The sequence below is a fragment of the Nomascus leucogenys genome, chromosome 14 (assembly GCF_006542625.1).
Source record: "Nomascus leucogenys isolate Asia chromosome 14, Asia_NLE_v1, whole genome shotgun sequence".
Classification (NCBI taxonomy): Eukaryota; Metazoa; Chordata; class Mammalia; order Primates; family Hylobatidae; genus Nomascus; species Nomascus leucogenys.
Genome location: NC_044394.1, coordinates 89847690 through 89873249, shown reverse-complemented (window position 1 = coordinate 89873249; position 25560 = coordinate 89847690). Strand labels below are relative to the sequence as shown.

Below are 25560 nucleotides of genomic sequence, written 5' to 3'. Positions count from 1 at the left end.
GGATCAAAAGGTCAGAAGTCGAGACCAGCCTGGCCAACATAGTGAAAACCTGTCTCTACTAAAAATACAAAAATTAGCTGGGCATGGTGGCAGGCACCTGTAGTCTCACCTACTCGGAAGGTTGAGGCAGGGGAATCGCTTGAACCCAGGAGGCGGAGGTTGCAGTGAGCCGAGATTGCGCCACTGTACTCCAGCCTGGGTGACACAGCAAGACTCCATCTCAAAAAATAATAATAATAAATGAAAAATAAAATTTTTCTTGTAGATATGAGGTTTTGCTATGTTGCCCAGGCTGGTCTCAAACTCCTGGGTTCAAGCAATCCTTCCGCCTCCCATAGGGCTGGGATTACAGGTGTGAACCACCGTGCCTGGCCTGCTTTCTTGCTCATTGTGCCTCAGCTTTGACATGTGACATAAGAGCAGAAGACCTTCATACTTTCTGAAGGAAGTTCAGAATGGGTTGGTGGGTGAGTGGGCTCTGCCAGCCTTTCCCAAAGCATGGAGTTAGGCTGGGTACCCGATGTACCTGGGCACCAATGGCAGGGCATAGCGAGGGAACAGGCGCCGTTCTTATTATCTGAGAAACAGAAATCTGGGTTAACACACACAAGCTGAGGTCGCCTTTTCTTGCCTCCTGGGGCCAAGATGACTGAGAAAAAATCTAACCTGGCCTTAAGTACCCAAGGGTGACATGAGATTCTCAGAGCTTCCCACATGCTAGAAACTCCCACCACGCCAAAGGGAAGGGAGGCCCTGCTTCTCAAATTACACGGATGCTTTTCAGGCAGAACTAACCCCATTCCGCTGTTTTCACTGCTCAGGCTTAACTGGAGCAAGAGGAGAAAATAACACGGCTCTAAGGAAGTCCTGACTCGGGAGAGGCAGGCAGCAAACGCCCATCACAGGGCTTGCTCTCTCTGTTCTGTCATCAAAGAGGGACGCTGGCAGGGCGTGGGGATTTGGAGGAACAGCACGGTGGTAAAAGAACTCTATCCATCAAATCAGAACCACAAGGAGTCTGCCACTGAACAGGCCCAGCTCTGGAGGTCTGAAGCTGAGCACCTGGATAGGCTGAGGCGCCTTCCAGAGCCAACACACCTGAGCTCTCCTGTGCCGCTTCGTCAGGTTCCTCAGGTGACCCAGAGTCAGAAACCCCCAAGCCCCAGGCCCTGTGCCCTTTCCTTTTTTTCTTTCTCTTTTATTTATCTATTTATTTATTTTTTTTAAGATGGAGCCTCGCTTTGTTGCCCAGGCTGGAGTGCAGTGGCGCAATGGCTCACCACAACCCCTGTCTCCCAGGTTCAAGCGATTCTCCAGCTTCAGCCTCCAGAGTAGCTGGGACTACAGGCATGCGCCACCATGCTTGGCTAATTTTTGTATTTTTAGTACAGAGAGGGTTTTACTATGTTGGCCAGGCTGGTCTCGAACTCCTGACCTTGTGATCTGCCCGCCTTGGCCTCCCAAAGTGCTGGGAATTCAGGCGTGAGCCACCGTGCCTGGCCGCCCTGTCCCCTTTCAGAGCTCCTGCACAGCATTCTGGGCACAGCAGCTGCTCTCCTTCCTACTCCAGCTGTTTCAGGAGCAATAGAATCAAGGTCCCCTAAGCTCAGGTAGACAGGTTATGAATTTAGACCTTGACCTTCAGCCTTGACAACAGCAGATAACTACTAATTAGAACTGGCTGGCTGGGCATGGTGGCTCATGCCTGTAACCCCAGCACTTTGGGAGGCCGAGGTGGGTGGATCGCTTGAGCCCAGGAGTTCGAGACCAGCCTGGGCAAGATAGTGAGACTCCATCTCAGGCCTGGCCCCCTCTCTGGATCCCCACTGTCATCGTCAGTGCAGGTATGGAAGGTACACAAAGCTGGACTCCACACAATGCCCGAATCATGGAAGCAGAGATTCAGCCACTATACACTCTTCTGAGTTGGGCCACACACAGATGGACTCTGTCTGCAGCCAGGCAAATCAGAGCCTTGAGCAGAGCTGCTTCCCCCTTTTCCTGGCTCATGCTGACCTTAGCATTTTCACCCACATTCTTCCCCTCCTCCTGTAGCCATCAGGACCTAGGAAAAAATCCTCCCCACCCTGGTGGCTCTTGTCTTAGTTCCCCACGTGGTCCTTCATTGTGCCTTCACAGTGCCTTCATGGGCCCTGAGGAGGGATGGCATCCTGGCCCTGAGCTTCTGTCACCTGTGCATGGAAACCCAGGTCCTCACATGCCTTGGCAGGGTATCCCCTGGGAGGCTTGGGTCCAGTCCTGCTCTGGGTGACTTGGGCGCCTGGGTGGCAGCTCCCCAGGCACACTGGCCTTCTGGCTCTCATTCCCAATCCCCTTCCCAGGTCCCAGCTACCCATGCTCATTCAAGCAGCCTCCCATTTTGCATTGTCTTCAGGACTCTCACAGCAACCGCTAACCCGAAGACTCCCACACAAAGCAGGGAACACAGCATTTTAAAGAGAAGCGTAAAAGCCCCACCAGCATACTCACTTTGTTGCCTTTGCCCTGATGGGGCATCCATAGCTCTGCCTGCTTAAAGAGCATGGGCCAGAGCCTGAGCCACAAGCAGCCAGCTGCAAGAACTTCCAACACCTCCCTCAAAGCGGGGAGGGTGAAGAGAGAGAGAGAAGAGGAGAGAAGAGACGGAGACAGCTGAGAGTGTGTGAGCAAGGAGCCGGGTGCTGTGGAGAATCAGGCGCAGCAGAGCAGAGCTTCAATCTGCTGATTAATTCAGCCTATTTCTAGTCACGCTGCAGACTCAGGGAGGGAGGAGGAGGCAGCAGCCCTGGAAGGGCGGGAGGGAGGGGAGAAGAGGAAAGAGAAGGAGGGAGGAAACAGGAGCATTGAGAAGAGAAAGTTTGTCCGATGCACTGCCAGATGTCCAGGAGCTTGGCTGTTCTTCAGAGGAGGCCACTGTGGGTTAGCTGAGGGGCACCATGCAGCCAGGATATGGACAGACAGAGGGACAGAGGGAGGAGAAACTGCCCCTGTCCCAGAAACCTGAAGACAACTGCCAGTGGCAAGGGGAACCCTGGGACACACAAATCCCAGCTCTCTTCCCAAACTACCTGTCCTTTGTCCCCAAGTCACTGGGTGAGCCCATCATCCATGAGAAGCCCCCAAATCACATGGCAACTCCCCAGCATGGAGCCAAGCCAACAGCCCTTTCCATAGTTACAGCTGCAGGAAGGAGGGGAGAGGGGACTTGTGGGTTATTAATAGTAGCACATCCTGTGTAGAGGGGGACAGAGGGACTGGCCGCTGAGAAGACTCGAGCGGTGACTTCTAGGAAGGCAATGCCCAAGGCCAGGCAGCTGGCGGAAGGAAGGATCTGGTAGGGAGGGAAGAGCCAGCCCAAAGGGCCTCTGAAGACTCTAACACCTTCCTGCCGGGTAGCATGGAGACCCTAACAGCCATGCAGGGAAGAGCCAGGCCAGCAGCCGGTGATGCCCCAATACATTCAGACGCACCGGCCCAAGTGCTGCTGGGCCCATGAGGCTGCCCAGGAACGCCCAGGCCCTGCATCCCCAAGGCAGAGAGGAGGCCAAATACCTGGGGCTCTTGCCTCAGTACATGCCAGAGCATCAAGCAGGGCCTGAGTGAGTCGTGGCTCCAGAGGCATCATTCAGGGACCACGAGTTTGACATACAGGATGCTCTCAGCACAGGCACCCTGGGTGAAGGAGGGGCCAGGGCATGGGGAGTGGATGGGACACTTCTCTGCCTAAAACCATCCTTATAATGGGGTTACACGCCCCAGGGGAGAGGAAACAGCCTAACAGGTCCCAGAGCCGGAGAGTGTGAGCTGGAGCCTGAGCATGTTTCTCCAGGGCCCTCCGTTTCCTAGACGACACCATCTCAAGCTGCAGGGAAGAAGGAGCCTCAGCAGCCCAAGCCAGCCTCCCCATTCCCTTTCATGAGCGCAGCTCCCTGTGGGGCCCCCAAACAGAGTGCTGAGTGAGAACAGAAGGGAGGGCCCCGGGCAATCCAGAGGTGAAGAACAGGAAGACTCCATGGAGAGAAGGAAAGGTTGGCAGTGGGGGTCAGCTTCCACACCAGCCACTGTGAGGATGCTGCTGCTCTGCAATCTGGCTGTAGCCAAAGAGAAAGACTCCTGTCCCCTCTCTCCTGTTCCTGAGGCACTGCTCTGGTGGGAGCTACGAGTCTGCAAACACTGTCCCTTCTATGTGACAGGCCCCAGAAAGAACAGCACACAGGGGCTAGCCTGTGTGCTGTGCAGGCCCCAGCGCAGCCCTCTCTGGGCCCTTCCTCCCTTCCTACACTGCCCACCTCAGCAAATGGAGAAGAGAGCCCTGCACCCAAGCAGCAGGAACCCAGGCTGTCACTGCCACAGCAGGGCCACTGTGGGCTGGAGGACCGGGGACAGGGGTGAGGGCTTTGAAGGAGAGACAGAACTGATGGATCAGAAGGAGAGAATCATCAAGAGCCAAACCGCCCCTGAGCTAAGCCAGGGGACAACAACCCTCTTACCATCAATGACCACTGTGCCAGCTCCTCCAAAGCCTACTCCTCCAAGACACCTTCTGTTTTTTTTTGTTTGTTTGTTGTTTGTTTGTTTGTTTTAGAGATTCTGCTCTGTCCCCCAGGCTGGAGTGCAGTGGTGTGATCTCAATCTCGGCTCACTGCAACCTCTGCCTCCTGGGTTCAAGAGATTCTCCTGCCCCAGCCTCCCAAATAACTGGGATTACAGGCAAGTACTACCATGCCCGGCTAATTTTTGTATTTTTAGTAGAGACAGGGTTTCACCATGTTGGCCAGGCTGGTCTTGAACTCCTGACCTTAGGTGATCTGCCTACCTTGGCCTCCCAAAGTGCTGGGATTACAGGTGTGTGCCACCACACCCAGCTAATTTTTGTATTTTTAGTGGAGACAGGGTTTCACTATGTTGGCCAGGCTGGTCTCAAACTCCTGACCTCAGATGATCCACCTGCCTCGGCCTCCCAAAGTGCTGGGATTACAGGTGTGAGCCACTGCACCCGGCTGAGATCATCTTTATAAGCCCATTTATACAACTCACGAGTTACCTCAGCTAGAGGCCCTACTAGGTCATACTACTTAACTGCTTGTACTATCCATTTTGTTTGTTGTTGTTTTGAGACAGTCTTGCTCTGTCGCCCAGGCTGGAGTGCAGTAGTGCAATCTCTGATCACTGCAACCTCTGCCTCCTGGGTTCAAGCGATTCTCCTGCCTCAGCCTCCCAAGTAGCTGGGATTACAGGCACGTGCCACCATGCCCAGCTAATTTTTGTATTTTTAGTAGAGACGGGGTTTCACCATGTCAGCCAGGCTGGTCTCGAACTCCTAGCCTCAAGTGATCTGCCTATCTCGGCCTCCCAAAGTGCTGAGATTACAGACGTGAGCCATTGTGCCCAGACTGCTTGTACTATAAATTCCTCTACTAGACAATAAGCCTCTCTAAGCCAGGGGCCACCTCCCTGGTGCCTAAAGCTCTGCCAACCCAAAGCTGCCATTCCACAATATGGTGACTGCCAATGATGACTGATGATGCTTTCCAGGTCAGGGCTCACCTATCCGGAAAGAGGAGGAGGACAAAGAGAAACCCTCCAGGAAAAATGGTCCCTGAGAGCTATTCAGCTGGGTTCTCAAGTCTTCTCCCTCAGGCTGGAGAGAGAAGCCAGCCCCTCGATACAGAACTTTGTTTCCCCCATACACTAGGCACTAGCTTTCAGTGGTTCTGGCTGGAATCAGAAGACAATACCATCTCTGTTTTGGGGGATTCAGCCTCACCGAGGCAGGCCACCCCATTGCATAACAGCAGATCTGGGGACGTGCTCCTTGGAACTGAGCAGCGCAGAGCCCTTGCAGCTGTTTGCAGCAGCCTTACTCCCAGCTAGGAGAGAGGCAAGTGTAGCTTTCCCTCTGTGCCAATCACTGCTAGGTGGATATCTGCTGAGCACTCAAAGGTGGCTATGAAGAGGAGGCCACACACACCTGCTTCAATTTCAATTCCAGAAGCCTATTGCACAGCTGGTCCAGAGACGCAGGAAGCTTGGAGCTGAACAGAAAGCAGTCAGCCACCCTGGTGCCAGCTGAGGCCCAGGGAGTGAACCCACAGCCCCCTCTCCAGACCTTCCCGAGATCTCCTGGAAGGAATATCACTATTCAGATGTTCAGGTCAATAAATATGTACTAAGCCCTTGCTACATGCCAGGCTCGGTGCTGTGAGCTAGGGATATTGAGATGAAGTGGAAGAGATGAGTTAATTTCAATAGAATAGCGAGTACAATGGTAGAGGTACTATGAATGCTGAAAGGAAGGACCTCTGGAAGGAAAGAGGATTTAACTGGAGAAAATGATGCCAAAACTGGGTCTTGAAGAAAGAACAGAAGAAGTTTCCAGAAAAAGGGGTGGGAAGCATTTTAGAGGTAATTACTAGTGCTAAAGTCAAAGCAGGAAGGCTAGGAACACCGAATCCATGGGCAGGAGCAGGATTCTGGAGGGCTTTGTACACACTAAAGGTTAAGTAGGTGGTGTGGAACCACTGACCAGTTTTGTGGCAGCCATGTGGAGATGAGCAGAGACAGAAAGATCTATTAGGAAGGTGTGGCAGAAGCTAGGCAAGAGACAAAAGGACTTCCTCTGGGGCAGTCTTTGTCAAGGGAGCACAGTTTTCTGATTGACAACTCTACCTCCATCCAGAGATGGTGTACATGGAGGCTGGGCCAAGCCAGGCTGGGAGGAGAAGACCGATCTTACGGATGGCCCAGGCCACCTGGCTGCTCACCACCGGCTGATTAGGCAGCTGTGTTTGGAGTCTGGGGAGCTCTTCCCTACCCACAGAGAGGGTGCTTGACAGCCCTCAGCATGGCTCAGCAGGTTAGGACATCACCCTAGCAAAGGGCAAACAAACTAAATAACACACCCCTGGGCAAGAAGTGGAAGACTGGCTTGGAGCCAACCTAAATCAGAAACCCTGCTCTCATGCGGTTGTGTGAATAGGTCCACCTTCATCCTTTATTCATAGGTCTGCGAGTCTGTGCTTTCCAGCCAAGAGGTCACAGTCGCATCCCCCAAGACTCAGAGCCTTGCCTCCTCTCTCAACTTTTGTTTAAAGCCCCCAGTTAAGGACCTCCCAGGCAAAAACAAGTAGGAAAGAGTTCAACAGAGACACAGAGACAACACCTATAAGGTAATAGGATATGGCCTACCAGGTGCTTCTCCTTCAGGTCCATGGGCCAAGAGTACTGCAGGCATGCCCAGATGAATGCAGTCACCCCTGAAAGGAAGGCTCCTCCCCAGCATGTACAAACCCTAGTGAGTCTGTCACAGTCATAACATCTGGGGAAAAAGAAGAAAGAGATCACTCAGGTTGCTGGAACAGGTAGCTACTGTGAAACACAACAGCATCTTTTTTTTTTTTTTTTTTTTTTTTTGAGATGGAGTCTCACTCTGTCGCCCAGGCTGGAGTGCAGTGGTGCGATCTCGGCTCACTGCAAACTCTGTCTCCTGGGTTCAAGCGATTCTCTTGCTTCCGAGTAGCTGGGATTATAGGCGTGCATCACCACGCCCAGCTAATTTTGTATTTTTCAGTAGAGACAGGGTTTTGCCATGTTAGCCAGGCTGGTCTCAAACTCCTGACCTCAAGTGATCTGCCCGCCTCAGCCTCCTAATAGTATCATCTAAACCACAGTATCGTACGTGGAAAAGTACTGAACTCACTGACCATCAGACAGAGTCAGCCTCATCAAGCAGCAGAGCTTTCCCCCAGGCAGTCAGCTCTAGATGAATTCCACTCTCTGAGACCAGGAGGGAGAGGGCTACAGAGGATTCTGGAGGGGTACAAACTTTCTCTCTTTCACCCTTCATTTTCTTTCTTTTTTTTTTTGTTTGTTTGTTTTTTGTTTTTTTTTGAGACGGAGTCTCGCTCTGTCGCCCAGGCTGGAGTGCTGTGGCCCGATCTTGGCTCATTGTTGCAACCTCCGCCTCCTGGTTTCCAGCAATTCCCTGCCTCAGCCTCCCGAGTAGCTGGGATTACAGGCACTTGCCACCACACCCGGCTAATTTTTGTATTTTTAGTAAAGACGGGGTTTCACCATCTTGGCGAGGCTGGTCTTGAACTCCTGACCTTGTGATCCACCTGCCTCGGCCTCCCAAAGTGCTGGGATTACAGGCGTGAGCCACCGTGCCTGACCTTCATTTTCTTTATTATTATTATTTTGAGACGGAGTCTCGCTCTGTTGCCCAGGCTGGAGTGCAGTGGCACGACCTTTGCTTACTGCAACCTCCACCTCCTGGGCTCAAGTGATTCTCCTGTCTCAGCCCCTCAAGTAGCTGGGATTACAGGCATGCACCAGCATCCCCGGCTAATTTTTGTATTTTTAGTTGAGACAGGGTTTCACCATGTTGGTCAGGCTAGTCTTTTTTTTTTTTTTTTTTTTTTTTTTTTTTTGAGACAGAGTCTTGCTCTGTCGCCCAGGCTGGAGTGCAGTGGCGCTATCTTGGCTCACGGCAAGCTCCACCTCCCGGGTTCACGCCATTCTCCTGCCTCAGCCTCCTGTATAGCTGGGAATACAGGCGCCCACTACCACGCCCAGCTAATTTTTTGTATTTTTAGTAGAGATGGGGTTTCACTGTGTTAGCCAGGATGGTCTCAATCTCCTGACCTCATGATCCGCCTGTCTCGGCCTCCCAAAGTACTGGGATTACAGGCGTGAGACACCACACCCAGCCTATTATTATTTTTTTTAATTTTGTGTGGAGAGGAGGTTTTGCTATGTTGCCCAGGTTGGTCTTGACCTCCTGGCCTCAAGCAATCCTCCCCACCTCAGCCTCTTAAAAGTTCTGGGACTACAGGCCACAGGCGTGAATCACTGTGCCCAGCCTCAACCTTCATTTTCAGAGGCACACTGTGTTTTTTTCCATAGGTACTCTGTTTATCACCGAATTACAGCATGCAGGAAAAGGCTTGGTTTACTGGCTTTTTTTTTGTTTGAGATGGAGTTTCACTCTTATTGCCCAGGATGGAGTGCAATGGCATGATCTCGGCTCACTGCAACCTCTGCCTCCTGGGTTCAAGCGATTCTCCTGCCTCAGACTCCTGAGTAGCTGGGATTACAGGCATGTGCCACCATGACCAGCTAATTTTTGTATTTTTAGTAGAGACGGGGTTTCACTGTGTTGGTCAGGCTGGTGTCAAAACTCCCGACCTCAGGTGATTCGCCCACCTCGGCCTCCCAAAGGATTTATTGGCATTTTTATTTATTATCACTACTTTTTTGGTAGAGATGGGATCTTGCTATGTTGCCCAGGCTGGTCATGAACTCCTGACCTCAAGTGATCTGCCCGCCTTGGCCTCCTAAAGTGCTGAGATTTCAGGCATGAGCCACTGCACCCAGTCAGCATTTTAAAAATTTAGGGTTAAGGCCGAGCACAGTGGCTCACGCCTGTAATCCCAGTACTTTGGGAGGCCGAGGCAGGCAGATCACTTGAGGTCAGGAGTTCCAGACCAGCCTGGCCAATATGATGAAACCCCATCTCTACTAAAAATACAAAAATTAGCCAGGCATGGTGGTGGGCGCCTGTAATTCCAGCTACTCAGGAGGCTAAGGCAGGAGAATCACTTGAACCTGGGAGGCAGAGGCTGCAGTGAGCTGAGATTGCGCCACTGCACTCCAGTCAGGCGACAGAGTGAGACTCGGTCTCAAAAAAAAAAAATTTAGGGTTGAGGTTAGCCTTAACATCAAGTGAAATCTAGATACATAAGTTGGATAATAAGGGGGCAGCTGGGACAGCAGCAGGGTGGACATCCACTGCATCCCCAGAACGAGGCACTGACTTCTTTCCACGTGCTGGCAGTCAGATGCCACACTCACCAGCATGTGCAAGCCCACAGCCCCTCACGTGGCTGAGTGCAGTGCTCAACAGGCACCTGGGCATATGAACACACGATGGGCAGCCCAATCTGACAACAGGTCCGACAAAAGCGGGCTGGTTACCTGGAAAATGAGGTTAGCCCTACCTCCCCACCTACCCTCACCAGCCCTCACCCTCCCGTCCTGGCAGCCGTCACTCTAATGATCTCAGACCAGGGTGTGTTTGAGTAAAGAGTGACACTGAGTAATCTGGTTTGATGCCAAGCGACTCCTCTTGGAGAAAGCACTAACCTACTGACTAGGACAGCTCCTTTGGGGGCCAGGAGCAAGCCTTGTCAAGGGGTGCCAGGCAGAAACCCAGGAGAACTGACCCAGAAAAAAGCTGTCAAGAAACAATAAAAGCTGTGTCCGGAGGACCCAACCAGAAGGCCCAGGTTCTGCCACCAGCTCCACTCCAAAACCCTGCCCAATTTCTCTCAGGGTGGCACCCATGCTGGTGCCCTAGGCTGAGCAACCACGTCTCTCCCACCCCTGCCTTTCAAAGCTCAGCCAGCCTCAAAGGCTCAGATACAGACAGTGACGCTGGAAGTGGCCTTGCAATGCAGTGACATTCAGTCTTTGGCAGCCAACTGAAATGGGATCCTGAGGGACCAAATCCACTCCTCCCCAAGGCCACTGTCTGACTCAGGCTGCCCCAGTCCTGTTTACGACTGCAGCTCGAGGTCCCCATGACACCCCATCCCAGCAGGGGCTGGATGAGATCGTTGCCACACAGGGAAAAACACCAGGAGCCAGATGGGGACTGCGCCTGTTAACTCCTTCTGCCAACGCTGCAAAAGCAAAATCACTCTGTGGCCAGCTGGAACCGCAGCAGTACAGAGAGGGCGGCCAGGAACAGGACATTTTTCTAAGAGTCTCTGTTTTCCCATCATTCCATACATGGGATTCTGGGAGACAGCCATTCTTAACTGTCTGATCTGAAACCCGTAGCAGGGTCCTTAAAGGGCCAGTTCTGCTCCTAGCCCATTGTGAAAAAAAGCACAGGATTCAAAGCCAAATATCCCCGGGTTCAAATCCCAGCTCCAGTATGTCTCAAACGCCAATGACCTTGGCAAATTATTTGTCCCTCTGAGCCTCAGTGTCTTTGTTCATAGAATGGAAATGACAATATCTATTTCACAGAGAAGCTATAGAATTATGAAAAATAGTATATGCAGGGGGTCTAGTATAATATTTGACATATAGTAGGTACTCAATAAACAACTGCCATTACTATCAGCAGCAAGCAAAAAATATGAACTGAGTGCCACTTAGGTGAAGAATAAGGACTCAAAAGCAAGGTGGAAGAAAAATAAATGGATGGCATAATGATGGGAAAGAAGTAAGTGAAACTGTCTTTATTTGCAGAAGACAAGATCAATTGTATATGGAGAAAATGCCAAGGAATCTACAAATAAGATACTAAACAAATAAAGGTGCAAAGTTGCAGGATATAAGATCAAAATACAAAATATAAATATGTTTCTATATACTATAATCAAATATCAGAAAATAAAAATTTTATTATCATTTATAACAGTATAAAAACAGCATGGCCGGGCACGGTGGCTCACACCTGTAATCCCAGCACTTTGGGAGGCTGAAGTGGGTGGATCACCTGAGGACAGGAGTTCCAGACCAGCCTGGACAACATGGTGAAACCCCATCTCTACTAAAAATACAAAAATTAGCCAGGCATGGTTGTGTGCGCCTGTAATCCCAGCTACTTGGGAGGCTGAGGCAGGAGAATCACTTGAACCCGGGAGGCAGAGGTTGCAGTGAGCCGAGATCATGCCATTGCACTCCAGCCTGGGTGACAAGAACAAAACTCAGTCTCAAAAAAAAAAACAAAACCCTAGAAATTATTCTAATAAAAATATGTGTAAGACCTGTACACTGCTGAGAAAAATTAAAGAAGACTTAAATAAATGGGGAAATATACAATGTTCATGGATTGGAAGCCTCAGTATTAAGATGGCAATTATCCCCTAATTTATAGATTTAATACAATCTTTTTTTTTTTCCCACTCTTGTTGCCCAGGCTGGAGTGCAATGGCACAATCTCAGCTCACTGCAACCTCTGCCTCCTGGGTTCAAGCGATTCTCCTGCCTCAGCCTCCCGAGCAGCTAGGATTACTGGTGTCCACCAGCACGGCCAGCTAATTTTTTGTATTTTTAGTAGAGATGGGGTTTCACCATGTTGGCCAGGTTGGTCTTGAACTCCTGATCCCAGGTGATCCACCTGCCTCGGCCTCCCAAAGTGCTGGGATTACAGGCGTGAGCCACCGCGCCCAGCCTCTCAATACAATCTTAATCAAAGTCCCAGCTGGGACTTCCATAGAAACTGGCAAGCTGATTCTAAAATTTGGATGGAAAGATAAAGGACCTACAATAGGCAAAACAATTTTGAAAAGAGAAACAAATTCTGAGGACTTACACTACCTGATTTGAAGATTTAACATACAGCTACAGTAATCAAAACATGTGGTACTGATACAAAGAGAGGCATACAAATCAATGGGACAGAACAGAGAGTCTAGCACTAGATTCACATATATTGACCCTTACTTCATACCATATACAAAAATTAACTTAAAACAGATCACACATCTAAACATAAAGGTTAAAACTATAATACTTCCAGAAGAAAATATGCAGGAGGGCTGGGGGCAGGAATCTTTGTAACTTGGGATAAGCAAAGATTTCTTAAAGCATAAAAAACATAAACCACAAAAGAAAGCAACTTTAGCCAGGTCTGGTGGAGCACGCCTGTAGTCCTAACTACTTGGGAGGCTGAGGTAGGGGAATCACTAGAGCCCAGGAGTTGAAGGTTACACTGAACTATGATTGTGCCACTTCACTCCAGTCTAGGCAACAGAGTGAGACCCTGCCTCTAAAAAACAAACAAATAAATAAAAAATAACTGATAAATTGTTCCATAAAAATAAAATTTCCACTCTTCAAAATATGCCATAAAAAAATTGAGGTTGGGCACAGTGGCTCATGCCTATAATCCTAGCACTTCGGGAGGCTGAGGCAGACAGATCACTTGAGGCCAAGAGTTTGAGTCTAGCCTGAGCAACATACCAAAATCATGTCTCAAAAAGCAAAAGTAGTTTTGAAGTCTTTGGGATTAAAAATATATATATATATATATATATATACACACACATACATATATATGTGTATATATATGTGTATATACGTGTGTATATATATGATATATATACGTGTGTATATATGAGATATATATATACGTGTGCATATATAATATATACGTGTATATATGTGATATATATGTGTGTATATATGATATATATACGTGTGTATATATACACACATATATATCACATATATACACGTATATATATCATATATATACACGTATATATATCATATATATATACACACGTATATACACATATATATACACATATATATGTATGTGTGTGTGTATATATATATATATATTTTTAATCCCAAAGACTTCAAAACTACTTTTTATATACGTGTATATATATGTGTATATATCATATATATACACACACGTATATATATATAAATAGTTCTTACAGCTCAGCAACAAGACCAACAACCCAATTTTAAAATGAGCAAAGATTTCAGCCAGGCACGGTGGCACACACCTGCAGTCCTAGCTACTTGGGAGGCTGAGGCAGGAGGATCACTTGAGCTCAAGAGTTGGAGGTTGCAGTGAGCCATAATCTCGCCACTGCACTCCAGCCTGGGCAACAAAGTGAGATCTTGTCTTAAAAAATAAATAAATAAATAAATAAATAATAAACAGGCAGAGATTTGAACAGACATTTCACAAGATATATAAACAGCCAATATGAATATGAAAAGATGGTCAACATTAATTATTAGGGAAACAAAAATTAAAACCACAATGAGAAGGCCAGTCATGGTGGCTCACGCCTGTAATTTCAGCACTTTGGGAGGCTGACAGAGGAGGATGACTTGAGGCCAAGAGTTGGAGACTAGCCTGGGCAACATAGCAAGACCCTGTCTTACAAAAAAATTTAAAACCACAGTGAGAGACCAATACACACCCATTAGAATGACTAAAATGAAAAAGACTGAGAATACGGCTGAGGCAGGAGAATCTTGAGACCAGGAGTTCAAGGCTGCAGGGAGCTATGATCACACCACTGCACTCCAGCCTAGGAAACAGAGTGAGACCCTGTCTCTAACAACAACAAAAAAAACCAGCCAGGTGCAGTGGCTCATGCCTGTAATCCTAGCACTTTGGGAAGCCGAGGTGGGCAGATCACCTGAGGTTGGGAGTTCAAGACCAGCCTGACCAACATGGAGAAATCCCATCTCCACTAAAAATTCAAGAATCAGCTGACCGCGCCTGTAGTCCCAGCTACTTGGGAGGCTGAGGCAGGAGAATCGCATGAACTCAGGAGGCAGAGGTTGCAGTGAGCTGAGATCATGCCATCGCACTCCATCCTGGGCAACAAGAGTGAAACTCCATCTCAAAAAAAAAAGAAAGAAAATTAAAAAATACACAGGGATAAGGGGCCAAAATGGAGAGGCTCTGAGGAGTCACTGAAGAGTCTGGGTTTCTGAGTAGGCCCCAGGTTTGTTTGGTTTTTTGAGACAAGGCCTCACCCTATTGCCCAGGCTGGAGTACAGTGGTGCGATCACAGCTCACTGTACCTCAACTTCCCAGGCTCAAGTGATCCTCCCACCTCAGCCTCCCGAGTAGCTAGGATCACAGGTATGTGCCACTACGCCTGACAATTTTTTTTTTTGGAGACAGGGTCTATGTTGCCCAGGCTGTTCTCAGTATTTTAAGAGGGTAGAAAATGGATCAGAGGGAAAAGGAAAGAAATTATAGGCAGAAGAGTTAGAAGAAAATGACGATAATCTTGGTTTGCCATGCCAAGTGTCTAGACAAAGGTGGCAACAGTAGCCATGAAGACAAAGGGGTGGATGCCTCCTGCTGCCAAGCTCAGAAACAAGGTCAAAAAGAACTAAGTGGAAGCCCGAGGCTCAGGTCGAGGGCAAGATGAGGAGTCGGCTGTCCTTCTAATCCCTTCTAGCACAATCTTCATTAGCTGTGCCTGTAAGCTAGCCATGCCCAACACACCAAAAATGCGGTTAGGTGGATCTGTATTCAGTTTAATAGTTGTGCCCACAGGGTACTAATTGATAGATCTGTGTTAAGCTGGAGGGAAATTTTCAATAGCAACCTGTAGGATTCCGTCCTTGGTGGCATTATAGTCAATTATTTTTATCAATGACTTGGGTGAGAAAACAGATGGTATGCTAATCAAATTCTTGGATACCATAAACCTGGAAAGGAGATCAAAATCAAAATCCAAGAAGCTCTCAACAGGCTGAAGTGATGGGCCAAATCAAAGGGGTTCAGTTTAACTGGAAAAAATATTAAGTCCTGCACTTAGGTTCAAAAACTACTGTATAAAACTACCACAAATGGGCCGGGCGTGGTGGCTCACGCTTGTAATCCCAGCACTTTGGGAGGCCGAGGCAGGTGGATCACGAGGTCAGGAGATCGAGACCACGGTGAAACCCCGTCTCTACTAAAAATGCAAAAAAAAAAATTAGCCGGGCGTGGTGGCGGGCGCCTGTAGTCCCAGCTACTTGGAGAGGCTGAGGCAGGAGAATGGCGTGAACCCAGGAGGCAGAGCTTGCAGTGAGCCGAGATCGCACCACTGCACTCCAGCCTGGGTGCCTGGGTGACAGAGCGAGACTCCGTCTCAAAAAAAAAAAAAAAAAAAAAAAAACTACCACAAATGGCTTTGTTAGATGCAATTTCAATATGAGTGTGTGCTCACTCAAAGTTCATTCACATTTAGGCTGCATTAACAGATATCCCGTGTCCCTAACAAGAGACGAGGAAGTCTGATTTCTGTACACGTCAGAGCATACCTGGAATATCTTGTTCAGTTGTGCATCACACACTTTAAGAAGGACACTAACAAAACTAGAACCTTTCAGACAGCAGCAACCAGGTTGGAGAAACTAAGAAGTGAGAAATGGCAGAAAGAACTGAAGATGCTTAGCTGGTACCCCAAAAACATACTTTGCGTGCAAGTAGGGCTGGAAAGGTATAATGGCTACAAGTAGTGAGAAGGGCCAGGCTTACTCTGGGAGGTCCCAAAACAGGAACTAGGATGCTATAAGAGGTAGACTGAGATGTAAAATGTACAGTAGCTTTCTACATAATTTAAACTGTATATATATATTTTTTTCCTTTTTTTACTTTTGGAGACATGTTCTCATTCTGTCGCCCAGGCTGGAGTGCAGTGGCATGATCATGGCTCCCTGCAACTGCAGTCTCAAACTCCTGGGCTCAAACAATCTTTTCACTTCAGCCTCCCAAGTAGCTGGGACCACAGACACATGCCACCATGACCAGCTTTTTTTTTTTTGTAGACACAAGGTCATGCTGTTGCCCAGACTGGTCTAGAACTCTGGGGCTCAAGCAAATCCTCCCACCTCAGCCTCCCAAAGTGCTGGAATTACAGATATGAGCCACTGAGTCAAGCCTAGAACTGTATAATTTTAATTTTTTTTAATAGAGATGGGATCTCACTATGTTGACCAGGCTGGTCTCGAACTCCTGGCCTCAAGCGATTTTCCCATCTTGGCCTCCCAAAGTGCTGGGATTACAGGTGTCCGCCACCACGCCCAGCCTTAGAACTGTATATTTTTAAAAGTGGAATAGGCTGGCCTGTGAAGCAATGAGCTCCCATCACTAGAGGGAACCAAGTAGAGGCTGAGAAATTATGGAGATAATTAATACATGAGGTGGAGGGTAGGAAGACAATTCTAACCCTGAGAGAATGTGAAACCAAAAAATCCAATAGCTTCTCCACATGCAAAGTTGCTCAACTCTGCTTATAAGAGACATTCAGGCCAGGTGTGGTGGCTCATGCCTGTAATCCCAGCACTTTGGGAGGCCGAGGCTGGCAGATCACGAGGTCAAGAGATCGAGACCATCCTGGCCAACATGATGAAACCCCATCTCTACTAAAAATACAAAAATCAGCCGGGCATGGTGGCGCACGCCTGTAGTCCCAGCTACTTGGGAGACTGAGGCAGGAGAATCACTTGAACCCAGGAGGCAGAGGTTGCAGTGAGCTGAGATCGTGCCACTACACTCCGGCCTGGCAACGGAGCAAGACTCCATCTCAAAAAAAAAAAAAAAAAAAAAAAAGACATTCAAATCAGACTATGCCAAGATAACAAAATTGGAAGACTTTCACCACCTAACTTCAAGCCTTATAAAGCTACAGTAATTAAAGCAATGTGGAGCTGGGCATGGTGGCTCACGCCTGTAATCCCAGCACTTTGGGAGGCTGAGGCAGGCAGATCACTTGAGGTCAGGAGCTCGAGACCAGCCTGGCCAACCTGGTGAAATCCTGTCTCTACTACAAACACAAAAAATTAGCTGGGCGTGGTAGTGTGCACCTGTAAATCCAGCTACTTGGAGGCTAAGGCAGAAGGATCCCTTGATCCTAGAAGGTGTAGGTTGCAGTGAGCCAGGATCGCACCACTGCACTCCAGCCTAGGCAACAGAGCGAGACTCTGTCTTAAAACAACAATAACAATAAAGCAATGTCGTATTATAACCTGGCATTAGAGAGTGCCAGAAACAGATCCAGGCATATATGTTTAACTGACTTTTGAGAAAGATGAAAGGCAATTCAGTGGAGAAAGGACAGTCTTTTCAACAAATGGTGCTGGAACAATTCAATATTCAGATGCAAAAAGAAAAAAAGAACTTGGAAATATTGCTTGTACCACATACAAAAATTAACTCAAAACGGATCATAGACCTAAATGTAAAACTGTAAAACTTATAGGCCAGGCGCGGTGGCTCACACCTGTAATCCCAGCACTTTGGAAGGCAGAGGCGGGTGGACCACGAGGTCAGGACGTCGAGACCATCCTGGCTAACACGGTGAAACCCCATCTCTACTAAAAATACCAAAAATTAGCCGGGCGTGGTGGCGGGTGCCTGTAGTCCCAGCTACTCGGGAGGCTGAGGCAGGAGAATGGCGTGAACCCGGGAGGCGGAGGTTGCAGTGAGCGGAGATGGTGCCACTGCACTCCAGCCTGGGCGACAGAGCGAGACTCTGTCTCAAAAAAAAAAAACAACAAAAACAAAACAAAAAAAAACTAAAACTTATATAGGAGATAGGAAAAAATCTTTGTGACTGTGGGTTACGTTTCTTTTCTTTTTTTTTTTTTTTTTTTTGAGACGGAGTCTTGCTCTGTCGTCCACGCTGGAGTACAGTAGCACGATCTTGACTCACTGCAAGCTCCGCCTACCGGGTTCACGCCATTCTCCTGCCTCAGCCTCCGGAGTAGCTGGGACTGCAGGCGCCTGCAACCACGCCCAGCTAATTTTTAGTAGAGACGGGGTTTCACCGTGTTAGCCAAGATGGTCTCGATCTCCTGACCTCGTGATCCGCCCACCTCGGCCTCCCAAAGTGCTGAGATTAGAGGCGTGAGCCACTGCGCCCGGCCTACTGTGGGTTACATATCTTAGATTCAGTACCAAACGCATAATCCACAAAAGGAAAAATTAATAAATTGGAACTGAGTGGCTAGGGAATGGTTGGGAGCAGGAAGGAGAATTTTTACTATATATACTTTTTTAAAAAAATTCTTTTTTATACTTTTTTCTGCCCTTGAATACATATACTTTTGTGCCTTTTGATTTTCAAACCATGTGAATGTATCCAGTCTGTCTTTAAAAGATCAGCAACTTCAGGCCGGACATGGTGGCTCACACCTGTAATCCCAGCACTTTGGGAGGCCGAGGCAGCCGGATCACCTGGGGTCAGGAGTTCGACATCAGCCTGGCCAACATGGTGAAACCCTGGCTCTACTAAAAATACAAAAATTAGCCAGGCACGGTAGTGTGCACCTGTATTCCCAGCTACTCGGGAGGCTGAGGCAGGAGAATTGCTTGAACTCGGGAGGCGGAGATTGCAGTAAGTTGAGACCACACCACTGCACTCCAGCCTTGGGCAACAGAGCAAAACTCTGTCTCAAAAAAAAAAAAAAAAAAAAAAAAAATTAAGCCCATTACAAAAGGACAAATGTTGTATGATTCCTCTTATATGGGGTTTCTAGAATAGTCAAAATCACAGAGACAGAAAGTAGAAAGATGGTTGCCGGGGGTGGGAGCAGGGGGAAATGGGGAGTTAAATGTTTAATGGGGACAGAGTTTCAGTTTGGGAAAATAAGAAAGTTCTGGAGATGGACGGTGATGAGGGTTGTACAACAATGCAAATGTACTTAATGACACAGAACTGGTTACAATGGAAAATGTTATACTAGGCATTTTTTTCCGTAATTTTAAAAATCAGCAACTTCTGGCCGGACACGATGGCTCACGCCTGTAATTCCAGCACTTTGGGAGGCCAAGGCAGGCAGATCCCTTGAGCACAGGAGTTTGAGACCAGCCTGGGCAACAGGGCAAGAACCTGTCTCTGTAAAAAAATACAAAACTTAGCCAGGTGTGGTGGCATCTGCCTGTGGTCCCAGCTACTCAGGAGGCTAAGGTGGAAGGATCACCTGAGCCCAGGAGATCAAGGCTGCAGTAAGCCATGATCACACCACTGCACTCCAACATGGGCTACAGAGCAAGTTCTGTCTCAAAAAAAAAAAAAAAAAATCAGCAACTCCTGATTCTGATTTGCAATAGGCTCTGCCTTATAGCTAAGCAACATTCACCACTTGGCTTTCATGTCAACGTAACGAAGGTTTACGCTCTTTGAGTACACCTTTGAGTCTTTGTCCAGCATACATCTTTTTTAAGTGTTTCCCAGTATTTTTCTGTTCACCTCCCTACCAAGCAAGACTGGTACCATGAACCTCTTTTTCGAGAAGCCCTTGAAGTTATGAAAATTGGGTTCATTTAATTATAGTACACTAAAATTTCTGGTTCCTCAAATACCACTCTAAGCCTTTCAAGGTTCTTTTCTCTGACACCCCTCACTCCTCTCCCATCACTTCTGGCCTTGGCAGCTAGAGAAACCCAAAGCAAGCAGTGTGTTGTTTGCTCCTCCTTACGCAGGCCATCAGTGTCTAAATCTGGCCCTTAACCTACTTGTCATGCCATGTGACCCATACTGTTTATTACCGTCTCAGCGGCCACAGGCAAAGCTTATTATTACACAAACCCCTGATCACCAAACCACACACTCTGGCTGGCGGGTCTGCTCAGAAGAAAAGCATTCCTGTTTCAGCCGTGGCCTACCCTCTAGTTCACCTGTGCTGCTATAAACAAACCCAGGCTTGCTTGGAAACGGGCTTTAAACAATATTTTTAAATCCTGTCATTTTGGTAAAGAAAGACACCATCATAAAAACAACACTGACACAACAGTAAGATAAGAAATATTGACACATATTTACCAACCACTGCCACGCCTGACCTGGAACCTTCTCACTTGAACACCAGGAATGGACTTGAAGGCTTTGTGGCGTTCAGGCTTGGACTGCTATGGTACGAGTTCAACTTGATTCATCAGATTAAGCTAAATACATAAAGCCTTGGGTGTAGGTAGTATTTACATTAGGACTCCTCCCTCTCCTGTAGAAACTGTTTCTCAAGCCCAACTTAGGGAGAGAGCAGCAGGGAGGAACAGGACGATCACAACCTTCATTTCTCATTGGTTTCTACAGGAGTTAAGGTTTCCAAAATGCTGGTTCTCAGCACTAGGAGCTGGCACTACATAGCAACTTCTCAAAACAGAAATGCCATGGGGTTTCTCTTCCATTTCACTGTCCAGGCCTGGCTCTCCCAGTCTCATCTGATGTCAAGTCACCACAAACAAGGGGCATGGTGGTCTGGTGGTTCAAGGGCAGTTAACTCTCAATTATTTGGGGGCTGATGATGAACAAGATGGTTTGTACTTCACCTCCCTGGTCAATGCACTGCTCCACAGTATCCACCAGTTTCCCTGTTTGCAGTTTTGACAAAGAGAACCAGTGAGCAAGGAAGTTAGAGCTAACATAGCAGCTAAGACTTGCAATGTTTGAGGATTTTATCTGAACGTGCTGTCTCCTGTTCTAGGGTTAACCATAGTCTACATTTTAATGTGCTCTGATCTTTACAGTCATCTTCAAACTTTTTGATTCCATGACTCTTTTTTTTTTTTTTTTTTTTTTTGGAGACAGTCTTGCTCTGTTGCCCAGGCTGGAGTGAGTGCAGTGGCATGATCACGGCTCACTGCAGCCTCGACCTTCTGGGCTCAAGCGATCCTCTGCCATCCACCTCCCAAGTAGTTGGGAACACAGGCACATGCCACCATGCCCAGCTAATTTTTTGGTTTTCTTGTCAGTGTGTTGCCCAGGTTGATCTCAAACTCCTGGGCTCAAGCAGTCCTCACACATCAGCCTCCCAAAGTGCTGGGATTACAGGCATTGTTTTGACTCTTTTGAACCTTACTAGTGCCATTGTTTTAAATTTTTTTTATTTATTTGTATTCTTTTAGTTCTGCCTCAGGACCTAACATTTTTTTTAAACTACCTCTCTAGAATACCAAGATCACCTCTTCTTTTGCCAAAAGTACTATAAAGAGATACCACGGTGCCATTTCTTCTCTCCTCAATGGCTCTCAATCTTTTTCTGCCTCCACGCTGTTTCTGTATGCAACGCGTTCCTGTTGATAACATCTCTAATGACACTGTAATGGTTCCCAAAAACCAAGGAAGAGGCATACCTTCCTCCTACTCTGCCTCTCGCTGCCCTGAGAATCACTAAAATAATTTATGCCCCCAATACAGACAGAGACTACAATAAATATTAATACCAGAAGTCTGCCAGAGAACTACCTGCTGGCTTCTTAAAATTAATGAATGCAAACCAGGCATGAAGACCCTAGTAATTGCCAGGAAGCATAAGAGGATCCTACTTTTAATGCCCATCGCTTTTAATGCCCAGAGCCACCCTGCAAGAGCTCAGGGGAGTCAGGGAACTTGATCTCCTCAGGTCGCACCTAGGAAACAACTAGGTCTAGTGGATAAAGAACTCAAGCCCCTGGACTTTCGGGTTCTAGTTTGGCTCTAGGTGACCCTGGCCTTGCCTCTCCGAACAATCTCCACATTTGCAAAATGAAAATGTTAAAACTGCCCCCTCCCGGCCGGGCGCGGTGGCTCACGCCTGTAATCCCAGCACTTTGGGAGGCCGAGGCGGGCGGATCACGAGGTCAGGAGATCGAGACCATCCTGGCTAACACGGTGAAACCCCATCTCTACTAAAAATACAAAAAATTAGCCGGGCATGTTGGCGGGCGCCTGTAGTCCCAGCTACTCGGGAGGCTGAGGCAGGAGAATGGCGTGAACCAGGGAGGCGGAGCTTGCAGTGAACTGAGATAGCGCCACTGCACTCCGGCCTGGGCGAAGGAGTGAGACTCCGTCTCAAAAAAAAAAAAAAAAAAAAAAAAAATTGCCCCCTCCCTGCTTCCATCTTCCAAGATTACCTGCGGAATAACAACTATGTCACTAAAGCTGAGCATCTTGGATAAATCATGAGAAATAGATCCTTCTCTCCAATGCATACACCCACATACCAGAAGGAAAACAGATTCCATAACGAGCTCCCTCCTTTTTACTCTCAAGAGCCACCGAAAAACTCAGGAGAGAGGGTGGGATGTAGCAGCACGTGACCAAGGCAACGCCAAAGTGCAGCCCGCGGTGACACACCAATGAAAGAGCAGGGCTTTGCTTGCATCTGGCACTGGGCAGCGGGCAGGGGCCGCATCGTGGCATGCTAGGAACCGGGAGACCTGGGCTCCAGGGGTGTGCGGCACAGGAACGAGGGCACTGCACAGGAGTCACTTTATCCGATGGCATGGATGGTGAGCCTATGGCTGCTTCTGAGGAGCCTGAAAACGCTTCTGGAAAGGCGGAAGGAAAAAAAAGCACGCTCCAAACTGCAAGATCAGGGAAAGCTGCCAGGAGCCCCTCGGCCGGCTCCATCCAGCTGGGGACGGCCGCGCGAGGACCCCGGGCGGCTGCGGAGAGCGCGCGCAAGCGGGACAACGGTCTTTATTTAGGTCGGGGGATGAGGACTCCCAGGGGCCTCGAAATAAATACTCAGGGCGTCGGCGTTGAGAGCCCTCTGGGCCAGGGCCCAGGCACGACAGACCTGGGGCAGGGATTCTTTGTTGGCGAGATTCTTTATTTCTGGCGAGAGACCCCACAATGGACCAATCCAGGACTGAGAGCAAGAGTCTGAAGACTCAGGGGAGGGCAATGGTCAAGAGCTGGAGACTAGAGCCAGTCCCTGGACTCCCCCTCAGGAGGCATCCCCTCAGGCTGTTCTCTGGGTGCAGACCCCAGACTCCCCTTTCCTTGGCCAAGAATCCAAAGGACGCGCAAGGCCGAGCCCCACGCCCCCTTGCTCCCCACTTTCGGGCCACGGGCCTTCTCGTACTTACCGGGGCCCCGGGGCCGGTCTTCCTCGCCCGCGTCCTCTCCCCTCCCAACCCCCTCCTCACTTCACGTCCCCTCCTCCGGGGGCCGCAGCCATGTCCGTTACTGGCAACTCTAAGAGGGCTTGCCTCCCTTCCGGACAACAGAGGCGCCGGCCAGAGAGCTACAGTTCAGGCCACCGATTGGTCAGGATTTGAGAATGGGGGGGAATTCTGGCTTCTTATTGGCTACGCAGAGTACTAGGCTGTAGCTGCAACCGCTCCTCTGGGAGCCTGGCGGAATTAGGTGCCGAGTGATGCGGCCGGGAGAGTGAAGAGCCACTGTCCTTTCCTGCGCGTAAAGCTCAGGCAGTTTCTAGTCCAGAAACCCTGACCAGAGGGCACGGCTTTACCTCCGATTCGTTTTCCTACAGAATTATTCTAAAAAGATAGACGGCGCGCCCCCCCTTTTTTCCTTTTTTTTTTTTTTAAATAAGCCCTTTGCAGAGCTCCCCGCCTCTCTTAAGTTCTTCTAAGCTCCTTCCTTGTTGCCTTGAACAAATGCCTAGAGGCTCCCTGCTCCGAGAAGCCTTGGAGGGACTCCCTCAGGACGAATATTGCGTCCAAACCAAATCTAGAAGATCTAAGGCAATACTGCAATTCCCCCCTCCCCCTTCTAGCTCGGCTGAAATCTAAAGGGAAAAACAAGTTAAATTTTTTTTCTAGGTAATTAGAGAAACCGTCTGGGAGACCTCTCTTGGGAAAACAAAGCAAGCCTGTGTCAGTATTTCTCTTTTCCCAGAGATCTAAGTCTGGAAGTCTTGTTTAAAAAAACAAAAACAAAAAAACAAAAACTTGTTTATAAAATTGGGAAAGAGCTGAGGTTGGCCTTGCGAAGTAAGAACCCCTTCCCACATTCATGAATTTAATTACGTAATTAAAATCCCTTTCTCAGCTGGATAAGAAGATGGCATTTTAGTACCTAATCTTGTATGACCCAGTTTAGCTGTTGCCTAAAACACCATTAGAATCATGTCACTACCCTGCACACAAAAACTGATAGTTCACGTTTGCAAATAGGTCCAAATCTTTCTGCCTGATGTTCAAAGTCCTTCATAAATTGACTCAGACATACATTTCCAGGTCTAACTCCCCACAGGCTAAACTATTCCTGCAGCCACATAGATTAACCACCATTCTTTAAACGTGACAGAGACCTTTCCACCTCTGCTCCTTCGTCACATGGTTCCCTATGCTTTGCTTTGAAGGTTCTTTCTTTTTTTCTTTTCTTTCTTTCTTTTTTGTTTTTGAGACAGAGTTTTGCTCTTGTCGCCTAGGCTGGAGTGCAATGGCTTGATCTCAGCTCACTGCAACCTTCACCTCCCGGGTTCAAGTGATTCTCTCGCCACGGCCTCCTGAGTAGCTGGGATTACAGGTGCCTGCCACCATACTCAGCTAATTTTTGTATTTTTAGTAGAGACAGGGTTTGAACATGTTGGCCAGGCTGGTCTCAAACTCCTGACCTCAGGTGATCCACCTGCCTCGGCCTGCCAAAGTGCTGTGATTACAGGCATGAGCCACCGCACCCAGCCTGACGGTTCTTTCTTATCAGTAAAGCCAGCATGCAAATAAACACTTACTCAACCTAAAGGCCCACCTCAAATGCTACCTTCCTTGACTTTTTTCTTGTATGTATGTACGTATTTATTTATTTTTAGAGCAGGGTCTCACTCTGTCACCCAGTCTGGCAAGTGCAGTGGTGCCATCATAGCTCATTGCAGCCTCAAACACCTGGGCTCAAGCAGTCCTCCCACCTCAGCCTCCTGAGTAGCTAGGACTACAGGTGTGAACCACCACACCCAGCTAACTTTTTTATTTTTTGTAGAGATGGGGTCTTGCTGTGTTGCCCAGGTTAGTCTCAAACTCCTGGCCTCAAGCAATCCTCCTGCCTCGGCCTCCCAAAATGCTGGGATCGCAAGTGTGAGCCACCACTCCCAGCCTTTCCCTGGGTTTTAGTCATTGACTCTCTCTCTATATAATGCTGGGCCTCCTTCTCTGTGTCTGCATTGCCACCTTTGCAAAAGTCTGCTTTATACAGCATTGCTCTTTTTGTAAGACCTCAAACTCCCTGCAGGCAGCTGGCTTATCTTAGCAGTTTCCACAGCACCTTACTTGCTGCCTTGTATCCATTAACATTTGTTAAATTGAGCTAGCAGGCTGCCTATATCTTACGTCTTTCCACT

General features: G+C 48.3%; 1 protein-coding gene across 12 annotated transcripts in view; it reads right to left on the bottom strand.

Annotated features, from left to right (window-relative positions):
- Positions 1–23513, bottom strand: part of TMEM94 (transmembrane protein 94) — a 44142-nt gene extending 20629 nt beyond the window's left edge. For 8 of the 12 annotated variants that reach the window (XM_030828338.1, XM_030828344.1, XM_030828341.1 and 5 more), the window contains exon 1: positions 2491–2732. In XM_030828338.1, coding sequence (XP_030684198.1) covers positions 2491–2544 — 54 coding nt within the window. In that variant the 5' untranslated portion in view covers positions 2545–2732. Of the gene's footprint in view, positions 1–2490; positions 2733–7188; positions 7319–23344 lie in introns of those variants that run through there. The other 4 variants (XM_030828340.1, XM_030828346.1, XM_030828347.1 and 1 more) reach the window with 1 other exon arrangement.
- Positions 23514–25560: the final 2047 nt, after the last annotated feature.